General features: G+C 39.1%; 1 protein-coding gene and 1 long non-coding RNA gene across 9 annotated transcripts in view; one reads left to right on the top strand and one right to left on the bottom strand.

The window, feature by feature from the left end:
* The window catches only part of znf423 (zinc finger protein 423), a 177,248-nt gene extending 169,698 nt beyond the window's left edge, over positions 1-7,550 (bottom strand). For 6 of the 8 annotated variants that reach the window (XM_041997579.1, XM_041997577.1, XM_041997578.1 and 3 more), the window contains exon 1: positions 6,402-7,549. In XM_041997579.1, the coding sequence (XP_041853513.1) occupies positions 6,402-6,441 (40 nt within the window). In that variant the 5' untranslated portion in view covers positions 6,442-7,549. Of the gene's footprint in view, positions 1-6,401 lie in introns of all 8 variants that reach the window. The other 2 variants (XM_041997582.1, XM_041997584.1) reach the window with 2 other exon arrangements.
* On the top strand, positions 5,490-16,451 carry LOC121647843. The gene is made up of 3 exons (XR_006011895.1): positions 5,490-5,501; positions 8,347-8,353; positions 16,269-16,451. It is a non-coding gene; the product is annotated as an uncharacterized LOC121647843 (long non-coding RNA).
* The last annotated feature ends 11,061 nt before the right edge of the window (positions 16,452-27,512 follow it).

The following is a 27,512-nucleotide window of genomic DNA, read 5'->3' on the forward strand; positions in this document are numbered from 1 at the left end:
TTATAGGAGCCAGCCGACCTATTAAATTCTCTGCACTCTGCCAAAGGGTGACATTAAAAAGCTCTGTGATGGTAAAGCCAGATGGAAAGAAGGAGGTAGTGAGAGAAAGGAAAATAGAGGGGATTGGAGCTTTCACACGAGATTTAGGCGAGTTTCCGCAACTTTTACACAAACAGAACAAGAACTCTGTGCCTCGGTAGGAGTGGCATTTCCAGTCAGTTTCCTTCATGTTTGGGGTCGTCAGCATCCTTGTTTTAACGTGATGTTGCCCAACTTTATATGTTCACTTGACCACAAACATTTCTAGAGAGATCAGAGGAGACAGAGGGAGCAACAGTTATGAGGCTTTGTGGATTAGCATCCAAGAGAACTCTGGTTCACGGCTCACGTTTTCAGCAGTTATTGGACTTTTATACATCTCTATACCCACCAATATGTTTTTAAGCTGCACTCTCACCTATAATTGGTTATCATTAGCCTTTAAAAACTAAGTTAGTGTTAGAATTAATGTCGCGTGTATGTGGCTGCACAATATATTGAAAATGTATTATCGCAAAAAAATAATAATTAAAAAAAAATCACAAAGACAATAATAAAAATTTTGACAGAACAGCACAGGTAAGTTTATGAAGGCCACATTCCACTCAGAAGTTTTATACCTAACCAGCATGCACAGGTGCAGACGTGGAATGAAGCCCCCAGCTGAGATGAGCAACATAAAATACCACATATATAATGTTTTTATACACGGTCACAAAAATGACTTATCTTCATACTCATACATTATGATGACTAGCCTCACCGCCTCACAGTTTGCAACCATGGACTCTGGAGTTTTACGTGTTTTAGTGAGATTGGGATGAATTTAACTGAAATCTATGTAAAATTTCAGCCAGTCCTCATGAATCCTGCGTGTCCAAATCACCAGAACTTTAATGCAGCTTTGACTAATCTCAGGATTCTTCCACGTTAACAGTAAACGTGCATCAACTTTACTTCCGTATTCTCATTGTGAACGTGTAGACGTGCACAAGAAACGTGTCAAATCCGCCGTCTAAAGTCACCTCCATGGACTGTGCACAACGCTTTCTCATAAGTCTGCATGAAAACAAAGTTTTGTTTCTGGTGGAAAACAAACAAAAGTTGTAAATGGACATTTTTCTACAGGAAAACATGGCCAGAGAATGTCTGAAATGAGTGAACGGATAAGAAAAATAGCTATGACAGAGTCTATAACATCCATATCTGATGCAAATGATGAAAGAATCAGAATAGTTTTATTTCCTTTTTGTGCTGGTTGTTGGAACAATAAGTTGTAGCCTCATGAGCCCTCTGCAGAACGGTTTAAACCCCCCTCCCCCTGTGTTTGTTTCAGTAAAGATTGTTGGAATACCAGAATATAAAATTTTAATTGATTAAAATATCTATATGTACAATAGATAATATTCTGAATAAAATTTCAGGTGCCTTTGCAAAAAAAAAAAAACGCTTAACTTTAGTTGAAACTTTTCACAAAAGTGGCAGCATGACTCCCGCACTTCAGGTTGTAACAATCATAAAAAGTGCAACGAAATCCAGCAGAGACTTATCCTGATATTCATTCATTGTAATCGGCCCCAGGACATGTCACCGCCTCACATACAACCATGGACTCTGACATTTTACGTGTTGTTGTGGTGAGACTGGACAGAGTTTAAACTGTAACTGGAATCTCTGTAGAACTGACTTCATGGTTGTGACAACGCTCAGCATGGCATGATGTCAGAAAAATCATGACTAAAACCAGACTTTTCAAAAGCAAGCAAATAAAACTAAATCAGTTTCTCTTCCAATCTTGTACACTAAGACGAGGAGTTTAGTTCAATTAAATGACCTAGCTGAGCTCTAACTAGACTGTGTGTGGAAACAAACTGAGGGACATTTCTCTTTACGCCCCTCAGTTTCATCCACCTCCCACTAGTTTGTGCATGTTTTTCCAAAACCATTAGAAGAATTATATTCTTTGCCTACATTAATTAAATAAGACTGTGTGGAAATTATTTCATAAGCTCAACACACACAAGAAGCAAACCCAACCTCCACTTTTCTTCCACTTGTCTAAAGTTCTCATTTGGCTCCCACTACCACAAACAACACTAAAACAAACCAAATAAACCCTAAAGTGCTCCTTTTCTCTCCCATCTTCCTGCTCTCCTCCATCTCTCCGTCACATGTGCTCAACTCCCGTTTAATGTCCTGCAAATGAAGCGGATTTATTAATGTGTAATTAAGTAATAATCATCACTACATAATGCATGAGAGACTCAAGGGGCTGAGAGCTGAGAGGGAGAGAGATAGGACAGCGAGGCTGCTAGAGCAGACGCAGAATGAGATTTTTTGCTTCCTCGCCTCGCTAAAGACACACATTAAAAACGGATTAATCCACTGAAATAATATTTTGATAAGAGAGAAGCTGGGTTCTTTCATTTCCTCCTCATGTTCCCCCCTCCTCTTTTTCTCTCAACCCACCAGCTAGTTTCATGGCCCATCATCGCATCATTAGTCCATGTTCAATTAACAGACTGTAAATTAGTCCCGTCCCCTCCATGCTAACAAGGCCTAATCACTGTCGAGGCTCGACTGGTCAAGTAAATCCATCAAAATATGACAGTCGCAGTGGTGACACACAAAGGAAGAAGGAATAATACTTTTCATTTTAATGTTTGGGCACTGAATGGAGCTTTCTGTGGTCATACTGTCTGAACATTGAGTCATTCGTGCTGAATTCAGGCACCTGATCGACATGATAAATCACTTCGTTTTTGCCAGCTAGATTGATGCTGCAAAATCAAATTATGATGCATAACAAGCAGTTTGTGAAGATGAAATGTAGGAAAGCAGAGGATTAGCTCATCTAAAAGGTAAGCTTGAGAAGAAAACTTGATCAGCTGTGACCTGATTTACTCTGCAGACACACCTGCACAAATATGACCTTTTACAAAAAAATAAAAAAAACTTTCTTGCATCTTCACCACAAAACTGAAGCAGCAAATTTCACAAATAGATATCTTAACAGGCCTGTCATATTTTTAAACAACTTTTTGCTTTTATTTTTTGCTGCATAAAGTGGAAAAGAGAGCAGTTCACTGTTTAGTTCTCAATCGTACACAAGATACCAAAAATCCAAAGTGTGCGTGATGGCCTTCAACCTAAACATTATTAAAAAGAGCCAAAGTGTAAGATTCTCACAGATACAGAAAACTTTCACAAAAAATATGTCAAAATCTTTAAAAAAAAAAAAACCTACAATAAAGACTCTTTGCTGGCTGTAAAAAGTCTCTGCAGGGTGCCCAAACTTCAACGCTCCTTTTTGTTGCCTTAAAGCAACAATACATAACTTTCCAATTTTAAAACTCTAATCTTTGGACTCATTTTGATTCCACACATTCAGTATGTGAATAATGTAACTTTAGTCAAAAGTCTGGACACAATTTCCCATAAAAGCCAAGGGGGAAAAGTTACTGGTAGTGTACATTCCTGGAACCACCGTTGCCCTGCAGCTTCCCGAGGCTGTTAAAAAAAAAAAAAAAAAAACACACTTCACAACTATGTTTTCACCCTGGAGCATCACATGACACCCGCGTTTGGCTTTACAGCCATTCTGAGCGTGCAACTGGCTGAAAGAAAGCCAAGAGGACATTATCAGAGGAAGAGAGGGAAAGAAAGAGAAAGCAACAGAGAAAGACATGAGACAACAGTCAACATCCATCTGACTTGTACTGGTTGGAGAGATGTCAGAAAGAGACAAGATGCAAGAAGGATGCCGTCGTTACGGGGCACCAAAGTACAAAAAAAATGTCAGTAGTGTTGCTTTAAAATTGTAAACTTAAAAATGTTCATAAAAGCCAACATGCTACAGAACTTTCTGTCAACTTGTCATAGCAAGAGAAATTCTAATCAAACTGTGCATGCAACAACTTCACTGCAAACTGGATTATGGCCATTATTACTGTCTTTACAAACAGCAAAAAAGACTTCATGTCATCTAAAAACAAACTTAAATGTTGTTTTCTCTCTGCCAAACACTGTGACAAGTACCAGGCACTAAAAGATCTTTTCCATCTTCATGATAATGACAGGCTGGTGCGTCGACCAACACTCGATAAAGAGGCCCGTCGTGAGTCTGTGCAAGTATCCAGCAGGAAAGAAGGATGAGGTGGGACTCTGCAGCTCTTTGTTATTGTTTTGGTATGCCTGGCTGGACAGTAAGCCAGCCAGTCAGAGTTGGGTGAGCAGGTGAAAGACAGGAGAACATGAAAACACAGATAATCCCCTGGTGATGCTCACCTCAGCCTGCCTTCCCTCCATCCATCCTGCCCCTCACCTGCTGCACTGCCCCCAAACACCTCCCCTCTCTCCACCTTTCGCCCTTCACCTCCCTCTTTTCTCCTCCATCTTCCTCCAAAGCCAGATCTTGCCAAGCTGACAGAGAGGACAAGGTGTGGACGGGAGATAGCAAATACATGTACACACACAGATGAGCACACACACACACAAAAAAAAACAAACACACAGACACACACACACGCACTCTGCTTTTTTGCAAGCTGGACAACGAGGGCCGCGTTACCTCTGCAGCACAAACACAGAGTGGTGGTCGTCTGCCTCGGCTTTGCTTTGCTCTGCTTCGCTTGGCTGCCTGACTAAAGCTAAGCTCTGGTTATCCAAGCTGCTGAGACCTGGCGGCCTCTGTGACACACAAGGCTTCATCTTGCAAGCATAAGCGCACACTCACAGAGCAATGGCAGAGCAGCGGCGGACAGACGGCTTCGATGGTCCACCGAGGCTGACTTTCTGTCCAACAAACTGCACTAAGCATCAACAACGCTGCAGCAGGGGGCAATAGCAACCATCTACACCCATCCTTCACATATTACACAAATCAACCTGATATTCACTTTAGTTTGCAAAAATTTAACCAACCGTCTGAAAAAGGACCAAATGAACTCCATCATTTAAAGGCCAACATATAAATAAATAAATATTTATTTTTACTTATGAAAAAAAGTGTAAAGAAAATGGAAACCATGGCACCAACACTCAATATTACCACATCTACCTCCAGAACATATCCAAAAACCTTTTGTACTTTAGATTCTTTAGATTTATACTTTAGATCCCATTTAGTTTCCATAAAACTCAACTTTATACATTACAACACGCACATATTATCAGATAAGTCTTTTTATTACATGATGGGTCCCATGAAACAAGTGAAAACTAAAACCAAGTTTTACAGTAGATTCCTAAAGAGGCTGTGGGATCTGTAGGCTATCACTGCCAATCAAATCCTCCAGCCTACCATAACCCTCCTGCATGGGACATAATGATGCATTCTGTCAGTACTTCTTGAACTGTAAGTGAAGCCTTTGCAACTACTGGGACAAAAAATCAACCCCTGAATCAGAAGGACAATCGTCTGCAGGGATGATGCTGCTAATCAAAGTAACAACCCAGCTTGGGTAAGGAGTCTGGATAGCCACAAACAGGAAAGCTTTCATGGTTGAGGAAATGATGGGTGGGGGTGGTGGTGGTGACCACATGGTCAGCCAGTCCTGTTGCCCATCTGGGTTCTATAAAGGAAACACAGAGGCCAAGGACACCACATGCACCCCCTATGTATGATGCCCACTCACCCATGCACTGCAATGAATACCACTTCATGTTGATGGCACAAACTGTCGTATTTTTTAATTCTAAAACATTCCATTAATTATAGACCAATACTTTGAATATAAGAATTAATCTTCCACCTGGTGTTTTTATTTATTTATTTATTTTCTTTTAAGAAAAATGAAAATGTCTATAATTATTTAATCGCGTACATGCAGCCAAATGCGTTCAAGAAAAATGCATAAAATTATTCTTTTGAATGACATTTTGATCATTAAACATAGTATCAACAGCCCAATGTCGCTGCTTAAATAAAACAGGAGCTTCCGTTTTGAGGGGAGGAAGTGTACCACATCATTGAGATAATTCAGACAAACACGAGCTCATTCAGTAAATCACAACAAGTTGGTGCGATGTCACGCGCTGACAATTAAAACCCATTATCCATAAACCAAAATAACAGCCTGAAACAAGCGGCACGGTCAAAATTAAACTAGCATCTCGTTTAAATCCAATCCAATTACGAGCAATTAGTGAAGTAACAATAAAGCTGGGCTGAAGAACTAATTGTCCAGGTATGAGGCTGAATTTACCTCCGTCGTATAAACTGCTGACTGCTTACAGCTCTTTGGGGAGGAAATAAAATTAAATTAGCAAACATGAGGCAGAAGAGTTGGGTATGAAAATCCAGCTCCTTGTTTTTTGCTGAGAAAAGTGTCGGTGAACAAACCAGCAGCTTTCTTTCTTACCTTTAACGGAGCGCGGTTTGGCCTGTTTGCGTCTGGACATCTCTGCCGTCGAGCCGCTCTTCTTAATCTTTCTTCTTTTTTATTAGTTGTTTTCGTTCCGCTCCGTGTTTTCAGCTGACCATGCAGGCGGACACGGCCGGGATACGCGTCCTCCTCTTCTTCTTCCTCCACCACCACTTCGCTGCTGCTTCTTCGCCTGTTGCAATGCGGCAGCTTCAGCCTGTGAGTGAGTTAAACGGCGGTCCCGAGTCCGGCGAAAGCCACCGAGCTCACCGCACCGCTCTGTGCCGCGCCGTGCCGCTCCGCTCCTCCGCTACGTTCCCCTTCTCTCGCACGCGGTAACCAAAGGCTCGCGCAACCTGTAGAATTGAACGGGGTGAAACTTCTCCGGTTGCGGCAACGCCGACAACCTTGATATTTTTGCTTAATTTCTCCACGCGGCTTTTGCCTTTCTTTCCGAGCGCCCACGCGCGTGTCAGAACACCTGAGCAAGGTCCCGCGGCTGTGTTGAATGGGAGGGAAAAAAAGAAAAAGGAAATGTGACAGCGGCACCGTCCGAGTGTGAGCGTGACGATGCCACAGCAGACGCGCGTGACTGTCCGGGTGAGGGGAGCGTGTTTTTGGAAATCGGTTCTTTCCCCCCGCGCGCTCCTCTCGTCTTCGTCAGAGCTTCTTTAGTTTAAGTGAAATTGTCTGTTTTTGTTTTTGTTTAGTTTTCTTTTCTCGCTCCAGGAGCCGAGCCGAACCGACCAGCCTCCCGGGTTCCGTCCCGCTATTTTACTCTAAGCTGTGGTAGTGGTACGCTGGTGGCATGGACATTGCGCTCTTCCCCTGTATTTCCACCCCTGTGGGGTATGCTGCTTGTACAACCCACGCTTTCTTTTTGTTAATATTTCCTCAGTGTCCGGTATTAATAGATGCCTAATAATTTCAACCAGCCTAACCTTTCGCTAGCCTCTGTCTCCCTGCTTTTTCTTTGTCCTGACTCTGGCTACCAGTCTCCCTCCTCCTCCTCTGCCTGCCTCTGCTGGCGGGGCTGCGGCGCAGACACACATAATAAAGCCAAGGCAGGCAGTGCTTGGCTGGAAATGTAGCCGCGTCCCAGCAGGGGGATGTGAGAGAAGGGTCCCGGCGGGGGAGCGCTCTGATCCCGCAGGGAGCAGCTCGGCACAGCCCGGGTTGGCTGAGGCAGAGAGGCAGAGAGGCAGGCTGGGCAGGCAGAGAGAAAGCGAGAGAGAAAGGGAGTGAGAGAGAGGGGTGGCAGGGACTGGGTAAGGCAACAGCCCCCAGCTGTGGCCAACTGGCGCAACTACAACAGGGACCCAGAGAGTTCAGAAGGAGAAGGCAGAGGGAAAATGTGGAGTTGGATTGAAATGTTGTGTGGAAGAGGTTCTGTCGTTTACTTTCACTGACAAATAAAAAGAGAGCTCTTAATGAGAACCAGTTTCTAAGTGTGTGATCTGTGGAAGACAATATGGTGATGCTACAGTTTAACTGTAGACACACATTGTAAAAGAACAGCTATCAGCAGCGCTGCAGCTGTCTTTATCCAAAACTTGAGATTGATAAGTTTTAAAATCAGTCTCCTTGTTTTACAAGGTTTCAACAAATTTTGGATAAAAGTGCAGTAATCAAAGTATCTTTATTAGTCTCCAGTGGGAGAATTTTGTCTTGGAGGATTTTGCTGCACTGACAACACAAACACATCCATTTCACTCACCAAATACCCATTTATACATACATATATATATATATATATATATATATATATATATATATATAGGCTTACAGTTATCTACATAGCCTCAAGGATTTCCTGTTCACTTGTTTCTATCAAAATATTCCCTCATTAATGAGTTTCACTGGCAGAACAATTAATGAATGTTTGTACCGATTATACTTACAAAAAGGGACCCTGTACCTTCTACCTGAGCTCAGTATTCAGATGTTAGGTGTTGGACAAGGGTGTCTAAGGGTGGTTTGTTGGGATAGATCCTGTGAAATCAGCAGTACTGCTGTACCAATGATTTTACTTGTTGTTTTTATCAGACTCAGTCATGTCCAAATTGTTGCAGTCAGTCACAAACAGCCTTAGCCTTAATTCATGGAAGTTGAATTGACACAAATGCTGAATTATAAACCAGCAAAAATGTTCCTTGATGTGTTTTAATCAGGGCAACTTGATCCTACAAGAGATGCAGTCCAGAAGGTTTTCCATGTTTTCCTGCTCCAGCATACCTGACTTAAATTAATGAGTCATTGTGCAAAACTTTATAGGCTGTTAGATCCATTTAATTTGATTCGGGTGTGTTGAAGCAGGAATACATTGAAAACCTGCTGGAATTCAGCCCTCGCAGGACTGAATTGAATTGCCCAGTTTAAATGTTTTGGTGCCAAGTCACAGCTTAGTCTCTAAATTTTCATTTCATGTTACATCAAATATTTTTGAAGGTTGGCAGGTCTGGACTGCAGGCCTGTCAGTTTATCACATAGATTCACATGTTATGTTCTGGCGTTGTCTTGCTGACATAAACAAGACTTCCACTGGAAGAAAAAAACAGATGTCATTTGTTGACTCGAAACCTGCATATATTGTTTAGCAATTTCCCATGCACCAATGCTCCCTGAAACCATTACTGCTGACATTTTGTGTTCTCTTAACAAGTTGAATGGTTTTCTTCCTCTGACGTCAGGCCCAGCCGTTTATTGATTATTATTATTATTATTATTATTCCTTGAGATGCACCATCTCATCTTTAAGAGGTCCGACAGATAATATTGTGTGAGATTACCTAAACCAGGTGAAGACACCTTCTAGATTTCTGTTGAAGCTGCTGAGATAAAGAGAAAAAATATATATAGAAACATCACTCTTAAACTGTGGAACGAGTTTCCCCATGCAGTCCCACTGGGTTGGACACTTGTAGCTCTATTAAATGTCACTCAGAAACAGCTATGCAAACTTAGCCGGTGTGATTACTTCATACATGTGATTTGTGCCGTTTTAAAAATAAAGCTTTAAAAATCTCATCCCAGTGTCAAATATCTAGCTTGTTAGATTGTTTGGAAGAGTTTGTGAGGAACTTTAGCCAATAAGAGTCCAAGAGATGGCGTCAAGAAACATGACAGGGAAACATGATACATTATAAAAATGCAACATAATGGAGATTGTGGCAAAGAAACTATGGTCTGTTCAGGAAACTGAGCAGAATCTAGTTAAAAGGTGGAGAGAACATACGACGCCTCTTTGGCCACAAAGCAGCAGCAGAGACTTATCATGTGACAGAAGTTAAGTCTGGTTAAAAAAAGAATTGTGTCGTGTTCGATGCCCTGCCACCTATCACTACTATAGTTTTCAACCACAAGGATTTTAGAACTCGATCAGAAGAGAGACACAGATCAGTGTGAGCTAGCCATGATTCCAGAGCAGCTTCAGGTCTTGGCTTTGCAGAGAAACATGGTCTTGTATAATCAGAGTATTTCAGAAACTACTGATCTACTGGGATTTTCACACACAACCATCTCTAGGGTTTCCAGAGAATGGTCTGAAGAAGAGAAAATATCCAGTGAGCAGCAGTTGTCTGGACCAGAATGTCTGGCTGATGTCAGAGGTCAGAGGAGAATGGGCAGACTGGTTGGAGATGACAGAAAGGCAACAGGAAGTCAAATAAGCACTGGTTCCCACCAAGGTTCAACTGGGCTGCTGGTGGGGGTTTTCTTGCCACATTTTGAACCCCAAAGGTCCATTTTTACTAAGGTTTCAGGTTGGGACGGGACGGTTTGGTACAGTCTGATCTCTGTTGTGTTTCCCCAGCCAGCCGTACCCAGGAATGATACTAATACATAAAAGCGTGGTGCAAAGACTTGCTTGAGTGGTTATGAGGAAGAAGGCAACACAGAAATAAAGGAGGAGAATTTTAAACAACAACAAAAAAAAAAAAACCTCTGTTTATTTAATCATGGACCTGTTCCCACTTTATTCTTATTGCTAAGTTGCACAGGAAGTGACAATTCTTTTGACCAGCCAGTGGATTGCAGTGTGACAAGCTCCACCCTTTAGCGTTGGATCAGTAAGAATGGACCCCAACGGAAGGGTCCTAAATAAGTAGAAAAGTCGGAAGAGATATTCTGGCACCCAAAGAAGTTTCTGTCTGTGAAAATGCAAAAAAATGCATCCTGTCCTGTACCGAGCCAGACCCCGTGGTGGAAACAGGACTTTACCGCCAATGTGGCCTGTTTAACCACAGCCCTTTATGACCACAGTGTAGCATCTTCTGATGCTACTTCCAGCAGGATAATGCACCATGTCACAAAGCTCAGATCATCTCCACCTGCTTTCTAGAACATGACAATGAGTTCACTGGACTCCAACGCCCTCCACAGTCACCAGATCTCAATCCAACAGAGCAGCTTTGGGATGTGGTGGAACGAGAGATTCTCATCATGAATGCAGCAACTGTGTGATGCTGTCATGTCAATATGGAGCAAAACCTCTAAGGAAGGTTTCCAACACCTTGTTGGATCTATGACACCAAGAATTAGGGCAGTTCTGGAGGAAAAAGGGGGTCCAACCAGGTACTAGAAGGTGGACCTGATAAAGTGTCCGGTGAGTGTATATTGTAAATTATTCTAGTCCAGATATTGAAAGACTATGCTACTTGTTCTTGCAGAAATCATTAATGGATTAATTATGTCATTAATGGTTATTTTCCTGCATAAAATTCCACCTTAATTTTCAAACAGCCAACATTATGCTAACATTTTTATGAGGGCTTATCATTTTACTTAAATGTGTTGGATTAATGTCTTTAGGACAGTTTCTGACAGGATTGCTTTAAGCCTATTCATTCCAACTAAGCAGAACCTATCCATGCATAATGTACATTTTCCGCACTTTAGATTGAGACCACATTAAATTCTCCTGTCATGAGCAACGAGGAGCAGAACCTTTGTGCAGCAGTGATGTAACTTCAAAGGTTTGAAGTCTGCTGAGACATTTCCTTAAAAATGCCTCTGTGTCATCCACTGGCCTTTGCTCTGGTGCTTTGGAAATGCTGTGACCCTTCTGAGAGCTGCTTTCACGTCAACAGCAGAGTGAAAATAAACCATCTTACTCACTGTATACACATAATTCAATTAGCCACACATGTGTGTGCCTTTATGTCTACATGCTTGTGTGTGCCCGTGTCTTCTTTGAAGCCTCTTTTATTCCCAGTGAAGAAAAGAGGGACACGTCTGTGGACAATATAAAGCAAACAAAGAGGGAAAAATGAAAATCACTGGGTGCTTTGTTCTCGCCTCTTTGCTCCAGCCGAGCACTCTCTGACCGCAGCTGAGCTTTTCCATGTTCTCTCCCTCCGTCTGACTTTCCCTCTCCTGTCTTTCGCTCTGGTTGTCATGGATAGCTGGGCAACGTGGAGCTCCCTGTGCTGACCAGCAGGACCGCAGATTGAGCCTTCCCCCCGCCTTCGCCCCATCCCATCCTCCCATGGACAGACAGAGCAGCCTTTAAGATTGATCCCCCGCTGGGGTTCGGGAAGGTGGGGGGCTCTTTTCTCTGCACTCTCCGTCCCCTCCCTTGTCTCCCTCTGCCTCACCCTCCAACCTTCACCCTTCCCTCCAAATGAAACAAGCGCACGCCAGGAGACCACTGTGTGCACTTCTATGTGTGTGTGCATGCACATGCAAAGCTCCCCCAGTATGTTGCCACTGGCATGGAGGGGCAAAAGCCCTCACTCGGTGGTTGGTCCTCCCTCCAACCCTGTCGCCCCTCCTCGTTTTTGCCGGTAAACACAAAGAGTGGGAAAAAAAAACCCACATTACAAGCTCCTTAAGGGTCAAGGACAGGCCCCACTCTGAATAGCTTCTAAGAGCCCTATTGTTGAATCACATAGCTGCCGATTACACCCTCTGTCATCTCCACACGGATTTGGCTTTTTTATACACACAACAAGAGAACATCAAGTAGCAGCCACTGAATAAGTCCGCCAACAGACATGCAGTGGGAATTGATACAGACAGGACATCAATGGAATAAACTAGGGGCAGATGTACCATCACGGCTCCAAAATGGGGATTTGGCTTAAAGATTTCATACCTTAACAGCGGTGGGTTTTACAGTGAGGTGGAATCTGAAAGACAGAAAACAAGGTGCCAGAAGTGTATTTTTATAAAAAAAATAAAAAACATTCTCCAGATGTTGCTGTGGTTACTCTCTCTGTAAAAACCACCTGATTAACACATATATTAAACATACCCCGTGTGTGTTTGTGTGTGTGTTTGTGTGTGTGTGTGTGTGTGTGTGTGTGTGTGTGTGCGCGTGTGCTGCTGTGTTTTATTTTCTGATGGTGTTAATTCTCCTTTCAGGTGGTAGATTAAACTGAAAACAAGTAGTTTTTTTTTTTTATTATTTGAACTTAGTTTTCACAAAAAAGAGAGAACTTCTAATTTCCTTTATTTAATATTAATAATAATTTTTACCTTAATTAGTCCCATTTGTGAAATTAGCTTCCTCGTTTTAACCATCTCTAGATTTACTAGAGAACAGAAGGTTGCCATGTTCAGGATTTCAGTTAATGAAACATTTGTGTTTTAGGTTTTCCTTGTTCGATTTAACTTGTGTTGTTTCACCCGTCTGTTTAGATCACTGAAATTAGCCTCTTAGGTGAGCTTAATTAAAGAGAAACTACATGAGGCGGTTGTTCCACATTATTAAGCAGTCCCAGTTTCCCTTAAGTTTGGGGAAAAAATAAGAATCTTTCTGTATAAGAGAAATGTAAAATAGTGCAATGCCTGAGAAAGGAATGAAAAGATTGGACATTTTATTTAAAAAAAACACTATGATCAAACAAGTTTGTTCAGATAAAGGCATTTTGAGGCAAATGCATCATATTACACAATCCTCCTCAAAAGATTTCTCTCCATTGGTTTTATTCACACCCATTTAGACTGGTTTAAATCATACCTCTCAGGCAGCACTCAATTTATCCGACTCAAATCTTTCACCTTGCACCCCTCCCCCATTATCACTGGGGACCCTTCGTTTCATTATCCACTTGCTTTCCTTTGACAATATTTTTTATACATACAATACATTTTCACTGCTTTGCAGATGACACCCAGCTCTATCTTTCTAGTAAACCACTTACTCCCTCCCACCTCCCTCCTTTAGCCACTGTCTTGCTGAATTAACCCTTAAAACTCTTGGAGCCCCCGAGCATTATTGCTTTTATTATCAACAGTTTCTCAGAAACGGTAGTGTGTAACACTGTGGGGTAAATTGTGATGGATAATTTACCTTTTAGGTGATCTACAGAAGTTTGTTGCTTTGTTGCTAAGAGACCTCTATTTAGACCTGGATATGATGATGAAGCCACTTCCTGTCAAACTTTCCACCAATCAGAGAGCTTAGATTGATGGTAATGTCCAATCAGGAGCAGCCAAAGATCAACCAGTGCACGGAAAGTTCTATGTGTGTCTAAAAAGAAGAAAAATAATGCTTCTCTATGGCTGGAATGAAACCAAGAAGATGTTTCTGATGCACGGTGGCACCAAAAAGCAGCTGAGCTGGAGTTGGTTTAGTGAGGATAGCAGGCAAATAGTAACAGAAATAACTGAAAATGAGGAAAAAGTGGAAATATGGAAATAGTTTCTGTTGTGTGTTTGTTTCAATGCTAATATTTTTTCTACTGAAAGCAAAGACTTGAGAGAATGATGTGCAGATGAGAAAAGGTTTGGTCACTGTTTCTCTGTGTGTTATTTCTACAAAGTTCTGTTAGTAATAAATTCTACTTTCTTCTTCTGGTCGGCCTTTATGCTGCTGTATCTATTCATACATTCATTTTAATAATTTTAGCCTCATAATCTGACAGCTGAGTCTGTCCTGGAAAGATCATGTCTGCATGCTGACAGGAATTAGAAGCTTCAGCTTCTAAATTGATTTTTAGAAAAATCTGATGAAAACAAAAACAGCAAAAACATAATGACTTGGAGCGTTAAAATCCTGGGGTTTTTTTGTTTGTTTGTTTGTTTTTCTTTTTTTCATTTTTTTAAATTTGTTTCTTTATTTTTTCTATAAAGTTCCACACCATAGTGACATACAATACCTCAAATAACAGCAAAAAAAAAAAAAATTAAATATTGAAAAAATATTGAAAAAAAACATAAATAAATAAATAACATCAGTCTCAGCACGTACACAGGTGTATGTGTAATCTCCTTAAACTCAAGTTCAACAAAACTGAATTGCTTCTCGTTGAAACCAAAACTGTCAATTTTTCCACTAGAGTTTACAACTCCTTTGTTTTCTATTCCACATCAAGAACGTCTCCCAGTCCACATATTTCCATCTGGCTAAGATTAATTAGCTGTTTGTTTGTTTTTTTTATTTGTATCCTGTGACTTTATTGTTATCAGCCAGGCTGCTGTTTTACTGTTCAACAGTATGAAAACATTGATCAAAAATGTAAAAGAATTATTCTTCTCTTTATTATTCCTTCCACAAACTACCCCTTTTCTGTCCGACACACTGTTGTTTCGAACCTCGCAGGCTGATTGACATCCACAAGGATGGGCAACTCCTGTCCTCCAGGGCTGCATTCCTGCAGGCTTTAGATGATTCCCTGCTCTGACAAACCAGACTCAAATTAAATGGCTCTTCTCAACAGCTTGTTGTCAGGTTCCTCCCAAGCATGTGATCCATTAATCTGATTTAGATGCTGCAGCAGAAAACATCTATAACCTGAAGGACTGCAGCCCTGGAGGACCGATCATCCCTGGACAAGACTGTGACATGTCTCCGGCGACAATAGTGTGCAGGGTGTGAGCATCCTTAGCCAAAAAAAAAAAAAAAAGAGAATGAGAAGCTGGGAGTGCATTATCAGGGTCAGACACAGCTGAGAGCTGACTGTCTCTACAACAGTCTCTCTCATTCAGCTCTCCATCTCCCAGGTATGAAAACCTGATATTCCTGAGGATATAGCTGCTGCAGTCTGTGAGCAAAGTGCTCCTGAACATGGGTCTTCTGTGCTGTTTTTTCTCCTGCCACTGGTGGATAAGTTCATGTTATATTTATGTTGCCTAAAGCACCCTCTCCTCCTTCATTGCTTCCTCTCTTCTCGCTCTGCTGTGTTGAACACTTGCCAGCTCCACCAGGTCTCCCCTCCGCAGCCAACATCCCTACATCTCGTTACTTTTTCCCCACATATTGTCTGTTGTTAAGTAGATATGTAACTGATATAAATACTGACACAAAGCTGTGCAAAAAGGTTTCAGCATGTGTGCAGTATAGCTTTCTGCATTACTCCAAACTTATATTAATTCCAGTTTAGTTCAAGTATGAATGCTTCTGAGTGCACAAAAGGATTTGGGGGGAGTGTTTGTGATTTTTTTGTGCTTACTGGTAAGAGTTAGCCTGTGGTGTTTGTGTTTGAATAAGCTGCATTTATTATCTCATACAAAGGTGAAAGCAAGGGAGAACACTTAGCCTCCAGTCAGTTATTAATAAATATTCAGCAAAGACACAGAAAAAGATCAACATTTGACTAAACATTAATTTTGAGCCTTTCTCAGGCTTGTTACTTTTGGCTGAGCTTCAGTTGCTGACTGCAAGGTCTTTTAAAAAGGTATTTGTGTGTTTCTTTAAGTGCCACAGGTGTCTGTGAACTTCTTAAAGTCATGCTGCTGACCGGGATTATGGATTTATACAACCAGAAATTAAAAACAGAAATAAAAGTAATAATTAATACATTTACTTTGACTTTTATTTCATTACAAACAGCATGAAGCCAAGCTTTCATATATATACAGTCATTGGTCACTTTATCAGGTCCACCTGTTCAGCTGCTTGTTAACACTAATACTAATCAGCCAATCACATGGCAGCAAATCAACACATGTAGTCATGGAGACATGATAAAGACGACTTGCTGAAGTTCAAACTGAGCACCAGAATGAGGAAAAAGGGGGATTTAAGTGACTTTGAATGTGGAATGGTTGTTGCTGATGGACACGGTCGCCCATTTCAGCTCCACATTCAGATGCTAGGCTCAGAATTTGGTGGAAACATCATGAAAACATGGATCCATCCTGCCTTCGATCAACATGTCAGGCTGCTGCTGGTGTAATGGTGTGAGGGATATTTTCTTGGCAACCTTAGTACCAACAGAACTTGGTTTTAAACTACTAAACTTTGACAGATTTTTACACTTTGGTGTCCCCTAACGACAGCTTATTCACCGTCCGTCTTGCATCTTATCTCCTCTCTAAAATCTCTCCAGCCATTAAAATGCAGTCTGACGCTGACTTTCGTCTTATCTCTTGCTCTGTCTCTTCCTCTCTTTCTTTTCCTCTGTAACTTTTTAATGTCCTTTTGCACATCTCTGATAAATTTGCCATGTTGCTCGTTGAAAATGGAGAGTGTGTTGATATCCAGTTGCTGGTGTGTGAGGTAGTCCCGTAGCAAGGAAAATGTAACTTTAATGTGATGCTCTAGGGAAAAAAAAGTGAAGCTTTGGGACGCTGCAGGTCAATAACAGCTCTAGAAATGTGCATTATGACTATAATTAATCAAAACAGGTCAGAAGCATAGAGTTTAAGGAAACTTACCTAGTGTACCTGAGTATTGTTGCTGACCATGTCCATCCCTTTATGTCCACAGTGTAGCATCTTCTGATGCTACTTCCAGCAGGATAATGCACCATGTCACAAAGCTCAGATCTTCTTCACCTGCTTTCTAGAACATGACAATGAGTTCACTGGGCTCCAACGGCCTCCACAGTCACCAGATCTCAATCCAGTAGAGCAGCTTTGGGATGTGGTGGAACGAGAGATTCTCAACATGGATGCAGCAACTGTGTGATGCTGTCATGTCAATATGGAGCAAAACCTCTGAGGAATGTTTCCACCACCTTGTTGGATCTATGACACTGAGAATTAGGGCAGTTCTGGAGGAAAAAATCCAACCTGGTGCCAGTAAGGTGGACTTGACAAAGTGTCCGATGAGTGTATGTAATTATTTTTTTATTAAAACTACAACATGGGAAGTTTATCTTGACAAACCTCACTATGACCACAGCCAACACTGAACCCACATCCTCCATCATCACCACACCCACATTTGTTCAGTTTAAAAATACAGTGAAAGCAGTTATTAACGTCTTCTGAATCTATTGGAGGGGGAAAAACATTTCTTTGTGTTAGTTTTGAACAAAAAAAGTGACAAAGTGTGTGTAGAACCCATGTGCAATCATACAATGACACATTTGTGTTCCTGTGTGTCTCCATCTCTGTGGATTGAGCCTGCTTCAGTCATGAGGGGTTGTTAAAAAGAAACGCTGGCAATGTGACAGTGTTACAGCAAAAAAACCAAATCCACTTTCTTTCTTCTGTTCTCATGGAGTGCTTAGCTCCTAACAATGGCACTGTTCCCCCAGCGGTCTCCCTCTGCAGGGAACCCGCCCCCTTCTTCCTAATTTTCCTCCACCTAAAGAGAACAGGGCCCCGTTAAAGAGCGTCATTAGTGCCAGGCCACTTTTTTGTTTTCGTACTCTCAGAAGAAAGAGGAAGTGTTATCTGTGGCGGACAAACTTAACCCAATTAAGATCTGGTGGGGTGTAGGGGCTTGGCTTGGGACACAACTGAGGCTGCCAGCTTGCCAACCAGGCGCACAGCCAGCCAGCCAGCCAGACAACCAACTACTAAGGCAGGAATCCAGACACCCACTCAGTCAGGAAGCCTACCAGCTGCCTGCTCAGTACACCTACCAACCAGGTGGTCAAACAGCTAAGCAGCCATGAAACCAGCCTGCCAGTCTGACAGGTCATCAGTATCAGTCAGCCAGCGTCTCCATCATGGATAGACTGGATGGATGCAGAAACTGTGAAGAGTTCCAGTTAAAACGTGATCCATGATTTAGACTTTGGGTACTTTTCTGATGCGATGCTTATGGATGATTTTGTCTTAGGATGTCAGTGACCTGAACCGACTTCGGACCACCAGATGGTAGCTGGAAAAAAAACAAAACAACGACAAATAAATGAAATATAAAGAAACAAGAAAAAAATCGAGAGGGTGCAAAGGATTAAAGTAGAAGACGATGATGGAAGGATGGATGAGGGAGAGATGATAAGATGATGGTAAGATGAATCAATGAGGGAGGAGGATGATGGCTGACTGACCAAGGATGGATGAAGGGAGGAGGGAAGGGGAAGAAATGGAGAGAGGATGGATGGATGGATGGATGGATGGATGGATGGATGGATGGATGGATGGATGGATGGATGGATGGATGGATGGATGGATGGATGGATGGATGGATGAGGAAAGGAAAGATACTCAGCAGGTGATTAGAGGTAGAAGTGTGATGGAGGTGATGACTTGGTGTAGGTGGAGGTGTGGCTTTGCTCCTGAACTAAAGTTAGCAGGTTAGCTTAATTTCATTCACCAGAAGTGAGTGAGTCTATAAAAGTCATGTTATTGAATTTAAACCACTTTCTTCTTAAATTCTCTTCATTTCTCTGCAGCCTTGATGATGTGACCAAGGCCTGCTAGTTTCTGTCTGTGTGTGTGTGTGTGTGTGTGTGTGTGTATGTGCAGTGGTGTCATGTCTCAAACAGAACATTTGCAATTAACCAAACAACAAAAGACCTCTTGTCAAATGCAAATGTGGACTGAGACTGAGACATCAGGAGAGCACACACTCCACATACAGACACACACACAGCAGCATATTCCAAAATCATCAAACCTCCCTCCCCCGATGCCACACCTCACACTGGCACACGCACAGAAACGCTCACCCCATGATCCACACACGAGCGCCAGATACACACTCCAACAGCCAAACATGTTGATAATTAGAGCCTTGTTATTGGAAGGTGTTATCACAACAATTAACACCCTAATGTGTACATGCCTGTATGAGTGTGTATGTGTGAGGGACGGGGTTTGTTGTGCGTATATGTGTGTGTGTATAAACCTTCTTGTGTGTGTGTGCATTCCATTAATTCTGCTACGGAGGCTCCACACACTCACACAGCGAGAGTTCGATGTAACAATGAAACAGTTTCCTATTTGATGAAGTTCCTGTGAATTCTGACACGAAGGCAGCAGGAAGAGGTGGAGTGATAGGTTCTGATTGATATCCAGTGGGGAGCAGAAAAAAGGGGGGAAGAGAAGGGTAAAAGAGGGGGAATGATAATGAAGGGAATTTAAAACAGAAGGAGAAAGTCGGGGTTGGACAATGGAGAAAAGGATGGAGGAGGAAGGACATGAGGAGACAATTATTTTTATTGTTTTTTTTTTTTTTGTTTTGTTTTGTTTTTTTACTTTTTTATCTTTTTTTTGCAAAGTTGTGCAATGATTCAAGAGAGGTGAAGTGGAGGGGTGAAGAATGATGGGGAGGTAAAAAAAAAGAAGACAGGATGTAATGAACAAAATGTGTTTTACTGAATGTGAAGCATCTTGTTTATTTCATTTTAAAAGAATGTAACCTCTTTAACCCTGTATAGCATGAGATGGCCGCATGAGATCCTACAGTCCAGACTATGTTTGCACAGACTAGGAAGCAGAAACGCTAACATGTAGCAATGCTAACATGTAGCAATGCTAACATGTAGCATAGCACCATGACAGGAGAAACTCAGCTAAAAGACTCTACCAAGCAGTGGCATCCAAACCAAACAGTTTTCATGGTGTTTCTAAGGTGAATGTGGGCGCTATCCCTGGATCCTCCTGACTCTGATCATTGATAGAGGCGTCCATCATCATCATCGGCCGATGGCTTCCTGAGATATTTACCTGTGTAACACCTCTATTAAACACCTGGAAAACTGCTCAGCTTCACTATTTACTTTCTACTATAGCACAGTTCCTCATCAGATATTACTTTACTCATTCCTAGGATTACTTTACTCATTCCTAAGATTACTTTACTCATTCCTAAGATTACTTTACTCATTCCTACATGAATTGTGTTGCTATCCTCTAGTTTCCAAGCAGTGGCATCCAAACCAAACAGTTTTCATGGTGTTTCTAAGGTGAATGTGGGGGCTATCCCTGGATCCTCCTGACTCTGATCATTGATAGAGGCGTCCATCATCATCATCGGCCGATGGCTTCCTGAGATATTTACCTGTGTAACACCTCTATTAAACACCTGGAAAACTGCTCAGCTTCACTATTTACTTTCTACTATAGCACAGTTCCTCATCAGATATTACTTTACTCATTCCTAGGATTACTTTACTCATTCCTAGGATTACTTTATTCACTCCTAGGATTACTTTATTCATTCCTAGAATTACTTAATTCATTCCTAGGATTACTTTACTCACTCCTAGGATTACTTTACTCACTCCTAGGACTACATTACTCATTCCTAAGATTACTTTATTCAGTCCTAGGATTACTTTATTCATTCCTAGAATTACTTTATTCATTCCTAGGATTACTTTACTCACTCCTAGTATTACTGTACTCACTCCTAGGACTACTTTACTCATTCCTATAATTACTTTATTCATTCCTAGGATTACTTTATTCACTCCTAGGATTACTTTATTCATTCCTAGGATTACTTTATTCATTCCTAGAATTACTTTATTCATTCCTAGGATTACTTTACTCACTCCTAGAATTACTGTACTCACTCCTAGGACTACTTTACTCATTCCTAAAATTACTTTACTCATTCCTAGAATTACTTTATTCATTCCTAGGATTACTTTATTTACTCATAGGATTACTTTATTCATTCCTAGGATAACTTTATTCATTCCTAGAATTACTTTATTCATTCCTAGGATTACTTTACTCACTCCTAGAATTACTGTACTCACTCCTAGAATTACTTTATTCATTCCTAGGATTACTTTATTCACTCCTAGGATTACTTTACTCATTCCTAGAATTACTTTATTCATTCCTAGGATTACTTTATTCACTCCTAGGATTACTTTATTCATTCCTAGGATTACTTTATTCATTTCTAGGATTACTTTACTCACTCCTAGGATTACTTTACTCACTCCTAGGACTACTTTACTCATTCCTAAGATTACTTTATTAATTCCTAGGATTACTTTATTCACGCCTAGAATTACTTTATTCATTCTTAGGATTACTATACTCATTCCTAGAATTACTTAATTCATTCCTAGGATTACTTTATTCACTCCTAGGATTACTTTATTCATTCCTAGAATTACTTTATTCATTCCTATGATTACTTTACTCACTCCTAGGATTACTGTACTCACTCATAGGACTACTTTACTCATTCCTAAAATTACTTTACTCATTCTTAGAATTACTTTATTCATTCCTAGGATTACTTTATTCCCTCCTAGGATTACTTTATTCATTCCTAGGATTACTTTATTCATTCCTAGGATTACTTTACTCACTCCTAGGATTACTTTACTCACTCCTAGGACTACTTTACTCATTCCTAAGATTACTTTATTCATTTCTAGGATTACTTTATTCACTCCTAGAATTACTTTATTCATTCCTAGGATTACTTTATTCATTTCTAGGATTACTTTATTCACTCCTAGAATTACTTTATTCATTCCTAGGATTACTTTACTCACTCCTAGGATTACTTTATTCATTCCTAGAATTACTTTATTCATTCCTGGGATTACTTTACTCACTCCTAGGATTAATGTACTCACTCCTAGGACTACTTTACTCATTCCTACATGAATTGTGTTGCTATCCTCTAGTTTCCAAGCAGTGGCATCCAAACCAAACAGTTTTCATGGTGTTTCTAAGGTGAATGTGGGGGCTATCCCTGGATCCTCCTGACTCTGATCATTGATAGAGGCGTCCATCATCATCATCGGCCGATGGCTTCCTGAGATATTTACCTGTGTAACACCTCTATTAAACACCTGGAAAACTGCTCAGCTTCACTATTTACTTTCTACTATAGCACAGTTCCTCATCAGATATTACTTTACTCATTCCTAGGATTACTTTACTCATTCCTAGGATTACTTTATTCACTCCTAGGATTACTTTATTCATTCCTAGAATTACTTAATTCATTCCTAGGATTACTTTACTCACTCCTAGGATTACTTTACTCACTCCTAGGACTACATTACTCATTCCTAAGATTACTTTATTCAGTCCTAGGATTACTTTATTCATTCCTAGAATTACTTTATTCATTCCTAGGATTACTTTACTCACTCCTAGTATTACTGTACTCACTCCTAGGACTACTTTACTCATTCCTATAATTACTTTATTCATTCCTAGGATTACTTTATTCACTCCTAGGATTACTTTATTCATTCCTAGGATTACTTTATTCATTCCTAGAATTACTTTATTCATTCCTAGGATTACTTTACTCACTCCTAGAATTACTGTACTCACTCCTAGGACTACTTTACTCATTCCTAAAATTACTTTACTCATTCCTAGAATTACTTTATTCATTCCTAGGATTACTTTATTTACTCCTAGGATTACTTTATTCATTCCTAGGATAACTTTATTCATTCCTAGAATTACTTTATTCATTCCTAGGATTACTTTACTCACTCCTAGAATTACTGTACTCACTCCTAGAATTACTTTATTCATTCCTAGGATTACTTTATTCACTCCTAGGATTACTTTACTCATTCCTAGAATTACTTTATTCATTCCTAGGAATACTTTATTCACTCCTAGGATTACTTTATTCATTCCTAGGATTACTTTATTCATTTCTAGGATTACTTTACTCACTCCTAGGATTACTTTACTCACTCCTAGGACTACTTTACTCATTCCTAAGATTACTTTATTAATTCCTAGGATTACTTTATTCACGCCTAGAATTACTTTATTCATTCTTAGGATTACTATACTCATTCCTAGAATTACTTAATTCATTCCTAGGATTACTTTATTCACTCCTAGGATTACTTTATTCATTCCTAGAATTACTTTATTCATTCCTATGATTACTTTACTCACTCCTAGGATTACTGTACTCACTCATAGGACTACTTTACTCATTCCTAAAATTACTTTACTCATTCTTAGAATTACTTTATTCATTCCTAGGATTACTTTATTCCCTCCTAGGATTACTTTATTCATTCCTAGGATTACTTTATTCATTCCTAGGATTACTTTACTCACTCCTAGGATTACTTTACTCACTCCTAGGACTACTTTACTCATTCCTAAGATTACTTTATTCATTCCTAGGATTACTTTATTCACTCCTAGAATTACTTTATTCATTCCTAGGATTACTTTATTCATTCCTAGGATTACTTTATTCACTCCTAGGATTACTTTATTCATTCCTAGGATTACTTTACTCACTCTTAGGATTACTTTATTCATTCCTAGGATTACTTTATTCATTCCTGGGATTACTTTACTCACTCCTAGGATTACTTTATTCATTCCTAGAATTACTTTATTCATTCCTAGGATTACTTTACTCACTCCTAGGATTAATGTACTCACTCCTAGGACTACTTTATTCATTCCTAAGATTACTTTACTCATTCCTAAGATTACTTTACTCATTCCTACATGAGTTGTGTTGCTATCCTCTGGTTTCCACTGAAAGTATACTTACAGCCCTGGTAGTTCTGAAGATATACTTCATTTTTGGGGGATGTCATTTCAGACTAGAGTTAGAAAAAATAGAGCTCAAGATATTTTTAAATATAAATTATTATCATAAATATAAATTACCCAATTTTTTTTATTCCTCTTCTCATTTACTGATTTACTGATTGATTGATTGATTGATTGATTGATTGATTGATTGATTGATTGATTGATTGATTGATTGATTGATTGATTGATTGATTGATGTGCTTTATTTCGAGCAGACAAAACAAAAGTATGTTGATGTATATATTTTTAGAAAAAAAGTAAAAGGAAAATCAATTTAAAAAAATAAATATATCAAAGAAATTAAATTTAAGATTTTTTTTTTATTTTTACAGATTATCAAGTTTAAAAAGGAGCAGGATGAAGTAACCACTTATATATTCCTGCCCTCCCTTACCAAACGCTATGTACTCTATTTAGACACTGTGTCAAATCATATTAGTCTTCAAGAAATCAAAATTAGTACAAGAAAGAAAATATAAATCCTTCCACATGGAGATTTTTCACACTCCTCTGCATATCTACTGCCAATACCTGTACATATTAACATATACTCGTATTTTCTTATACCATCCAAATTCTACACATATACACCCACATACACATATCTGTACATGGATATACATATACACACATCCATAGTCAGATACACCTATAAATAAATACATACATACAAATACATAGAACAGTAAATTGATCATTTTACATATGTTTACTTTCTTCATATTTTTTAAAAACATTTTTTGATGTTTTTTTTTTAAACAGGATGATGTTTGGACATTGCTTGAGTTCTTCTTGAAGTTCTTCTACAGTTTTACACCATACACTGTAATGCACGTGCTTTTCACTTTTAAAATCTTCAAATTAAATTTCCCCTCCTATTATTTCCTCCACCTCGATTAAAAAATCATCTTTTGGATGTGGTCTGGTATTAAAATGTTAGTTATTTTAAATTGTTGTTGCTATTTGTAACTCCACCAAATCACAGAACTTAAGAGTTCTTAATTTCAAGAAGAGTATGATGATATGTTCTCAACATCCCCTCTTACAGACAATTCTTATTCCTTTTTTTGTTGTTGTTGTTGTATGTATAATAGTAGCCAAGACGTTTTATAATTTTTATCTTTAACAATAATCCAGATATGGCAAGATCACCAAACAGTAAAGAAGATGAAGTGATTTCCAAACCAACGCTGGACAAACTAACATGCAGTTTATCTCTTGCAGACGTCTCTGCAAAAGCAAGAAAAATACCTCAGCAAGAGGTTTGAATTATGAATTTAAAACACCAACAGTATGCTGCGTTCAACACACACGGCTTCCAATCAGAGGGTGTGCGTGTAGGCTGGTGTAATGAGGTGAAGACAGGATTGTCCATTACTTCCTCAGCTGATGGGCTCCTCACAGCAGCGCTCCCACAGCTGGAGGAGAGGAGGAGGAGATCGCCACACACATTCAGGCTTATTCTGCTGCTGAATGTTTGTGTGAGAGCATCTCTGACTCCCACTTTAACTTATACCAGTAATGACGGTAATAACAATAATGATGTTACTCACAGCCACTTCGAAAGGAAAGAATATAAAAGTATTATTTACAGAAAACAATTTAAACTCTGATACAAAATAAGTTCCCAAATGTTCCTGAAATGTGGAAGCGTAAACAGCTTATAGCCCAACAACAAAGCACACACAGAGGAGAGAAGCTAATATGAGCCATAAACATGTAAACAAAATAAATAAACAAAAATAACATAGTTTTTTTGTTATATCTTTATTTGTAAAATATTTGCATTGTAAGACAAAATTACATAAAAAAACTTAAACCTAGTTTAGTCATAGCTGATGAAATGGTTAAGAGTTGGTATGTGTCGCCATCTAGAGGCCAGAAATGAAAATGCCATAAAGAAGTTCAATGCATGCAGTATTATGAAAGAAAAATACTTTATTAATCACCTCAGAATAGTTTATTTAACTTTATTCATTTACTATTTTTATTCATTTGTTAATCTTTTTATTTATTATTTTTATTTATTTAAGTTTATATTTTAGCTTTATTAATTTGGCATTTTTAATATAATTTAATTACTTTATTAACTTTTAAATGCCTGAAACAGAAACAATCCACTTCGATTGTGTCTTTCTTTGTATCATCTTAAGATTTTCTCTTTAAATTTAATTATATTTTTCTTTTAGTTTATCAAGTTTATTTTTTAAAAACCTAAAGAAAACAAAGTAAAATGAGAAAAAAAGAAAAACAATAAAAAAAAGAAGTTCACATTTAATAACAAAATAATAACAAAACATTCAAACAAAGATAACATTTTCAGACATTTCCTTTAAATTATTGTGGTCTGGGAAAAAAACAGTAGGCAGAATTAAAACTTTTCAAGGCCTTCCTTCTATTACTCTTTTTATGTTTCTATATTAAAAGGGTGTGCTTATAAATGAATAATCAGTGTATTGCACAAGAGTATGTGTTTTGCCCTCAGATATGTTTTGTCATTGTATTTAGCAATTTAAAGTAGTTAAAGTAGAGTTGAAAGCCATTTTTGTTCTATCACATTGAACATGTGTTTTTTTCCAAGAACATAATAGATTTAATCTGTTTGATGGTTTAACACTGCCTCCTACTGGCTGTTCAACGTAAGCAGCAGCTAAACTGCGTATGGTTAAAAAAAAAAAGGGGGCACGCAGAGTGAGCAGACGTATGTGACGTTCTGTATAGTGACAGAATGTCTTTTATTCCTTTTTTGAATTGCAGTTTTACAAAACTGAAGAAAGTAATGTGGTTCAACAGTTAAAGCTAAGAAGAAGACAGCTCGTCTCGTCTTCTGAGTGGTTACTGGAACCATGTGTGTTTAGCTCTCTGCATAGGCTGAAAAACCACATTTAGCTGAGGGCAGAAGAGTGTGTAGAAATAGAAGTAATAGATCAAACCTACACCGATAAGAGCAGTTCATGGTGAAACATTCACGTTTGTTCAACAAAAAACCAAGAAACAAAAGAAAGTTCAGATGGAACATGTTTCCATCCTGTTTTAGTTCATGTTAAATTTATTTATTCTTATACTATCTATCTATCTATCTATCTATCTATCTATCTAGATATCTATCTATCTAGATATCTATCTATCTATCTATCTATCTATATATTATCGCGATTGTCAAGTCAATGATAAACGCAAAGGAAAAAAATAAAAGAATCAATAAAAAAAAGAATATTTACATCAGTATGATAAATTTAATTTTAAAACTATTTTATAGAACAGATAAATATCAATTAAATAACTAAAAAGTAAAACATGATCAATAAATAAAGCATCACTGTGCATGTCTGTATGAGTAAAGTTCTGTATGTGGGAAAAAATGTGGCACTGTAAGTTCATAATTCATGAATGGGATGTGCACAGTGAAAAAAATACATAAACAAAAGCAAAATAAATAATAAACAAGGTGCCTGGATGGATGACTGATAT

This window comes from Melanotaenia boesemani, chromosome 10, assembly GCF_017639745.1.
Source record: "Melanotaenia boesemani isolate fMelBoe1 chromosome 10, fMelBoe1.pri, whole genome shotgun sequence".
Lineage (NCBI taxonomy): Eukaryota > Metazoa > Chordata > Actinopteri > Atheriniformes > Melanotaeniidae > Melanotaenia > Melanotaenia boesemani.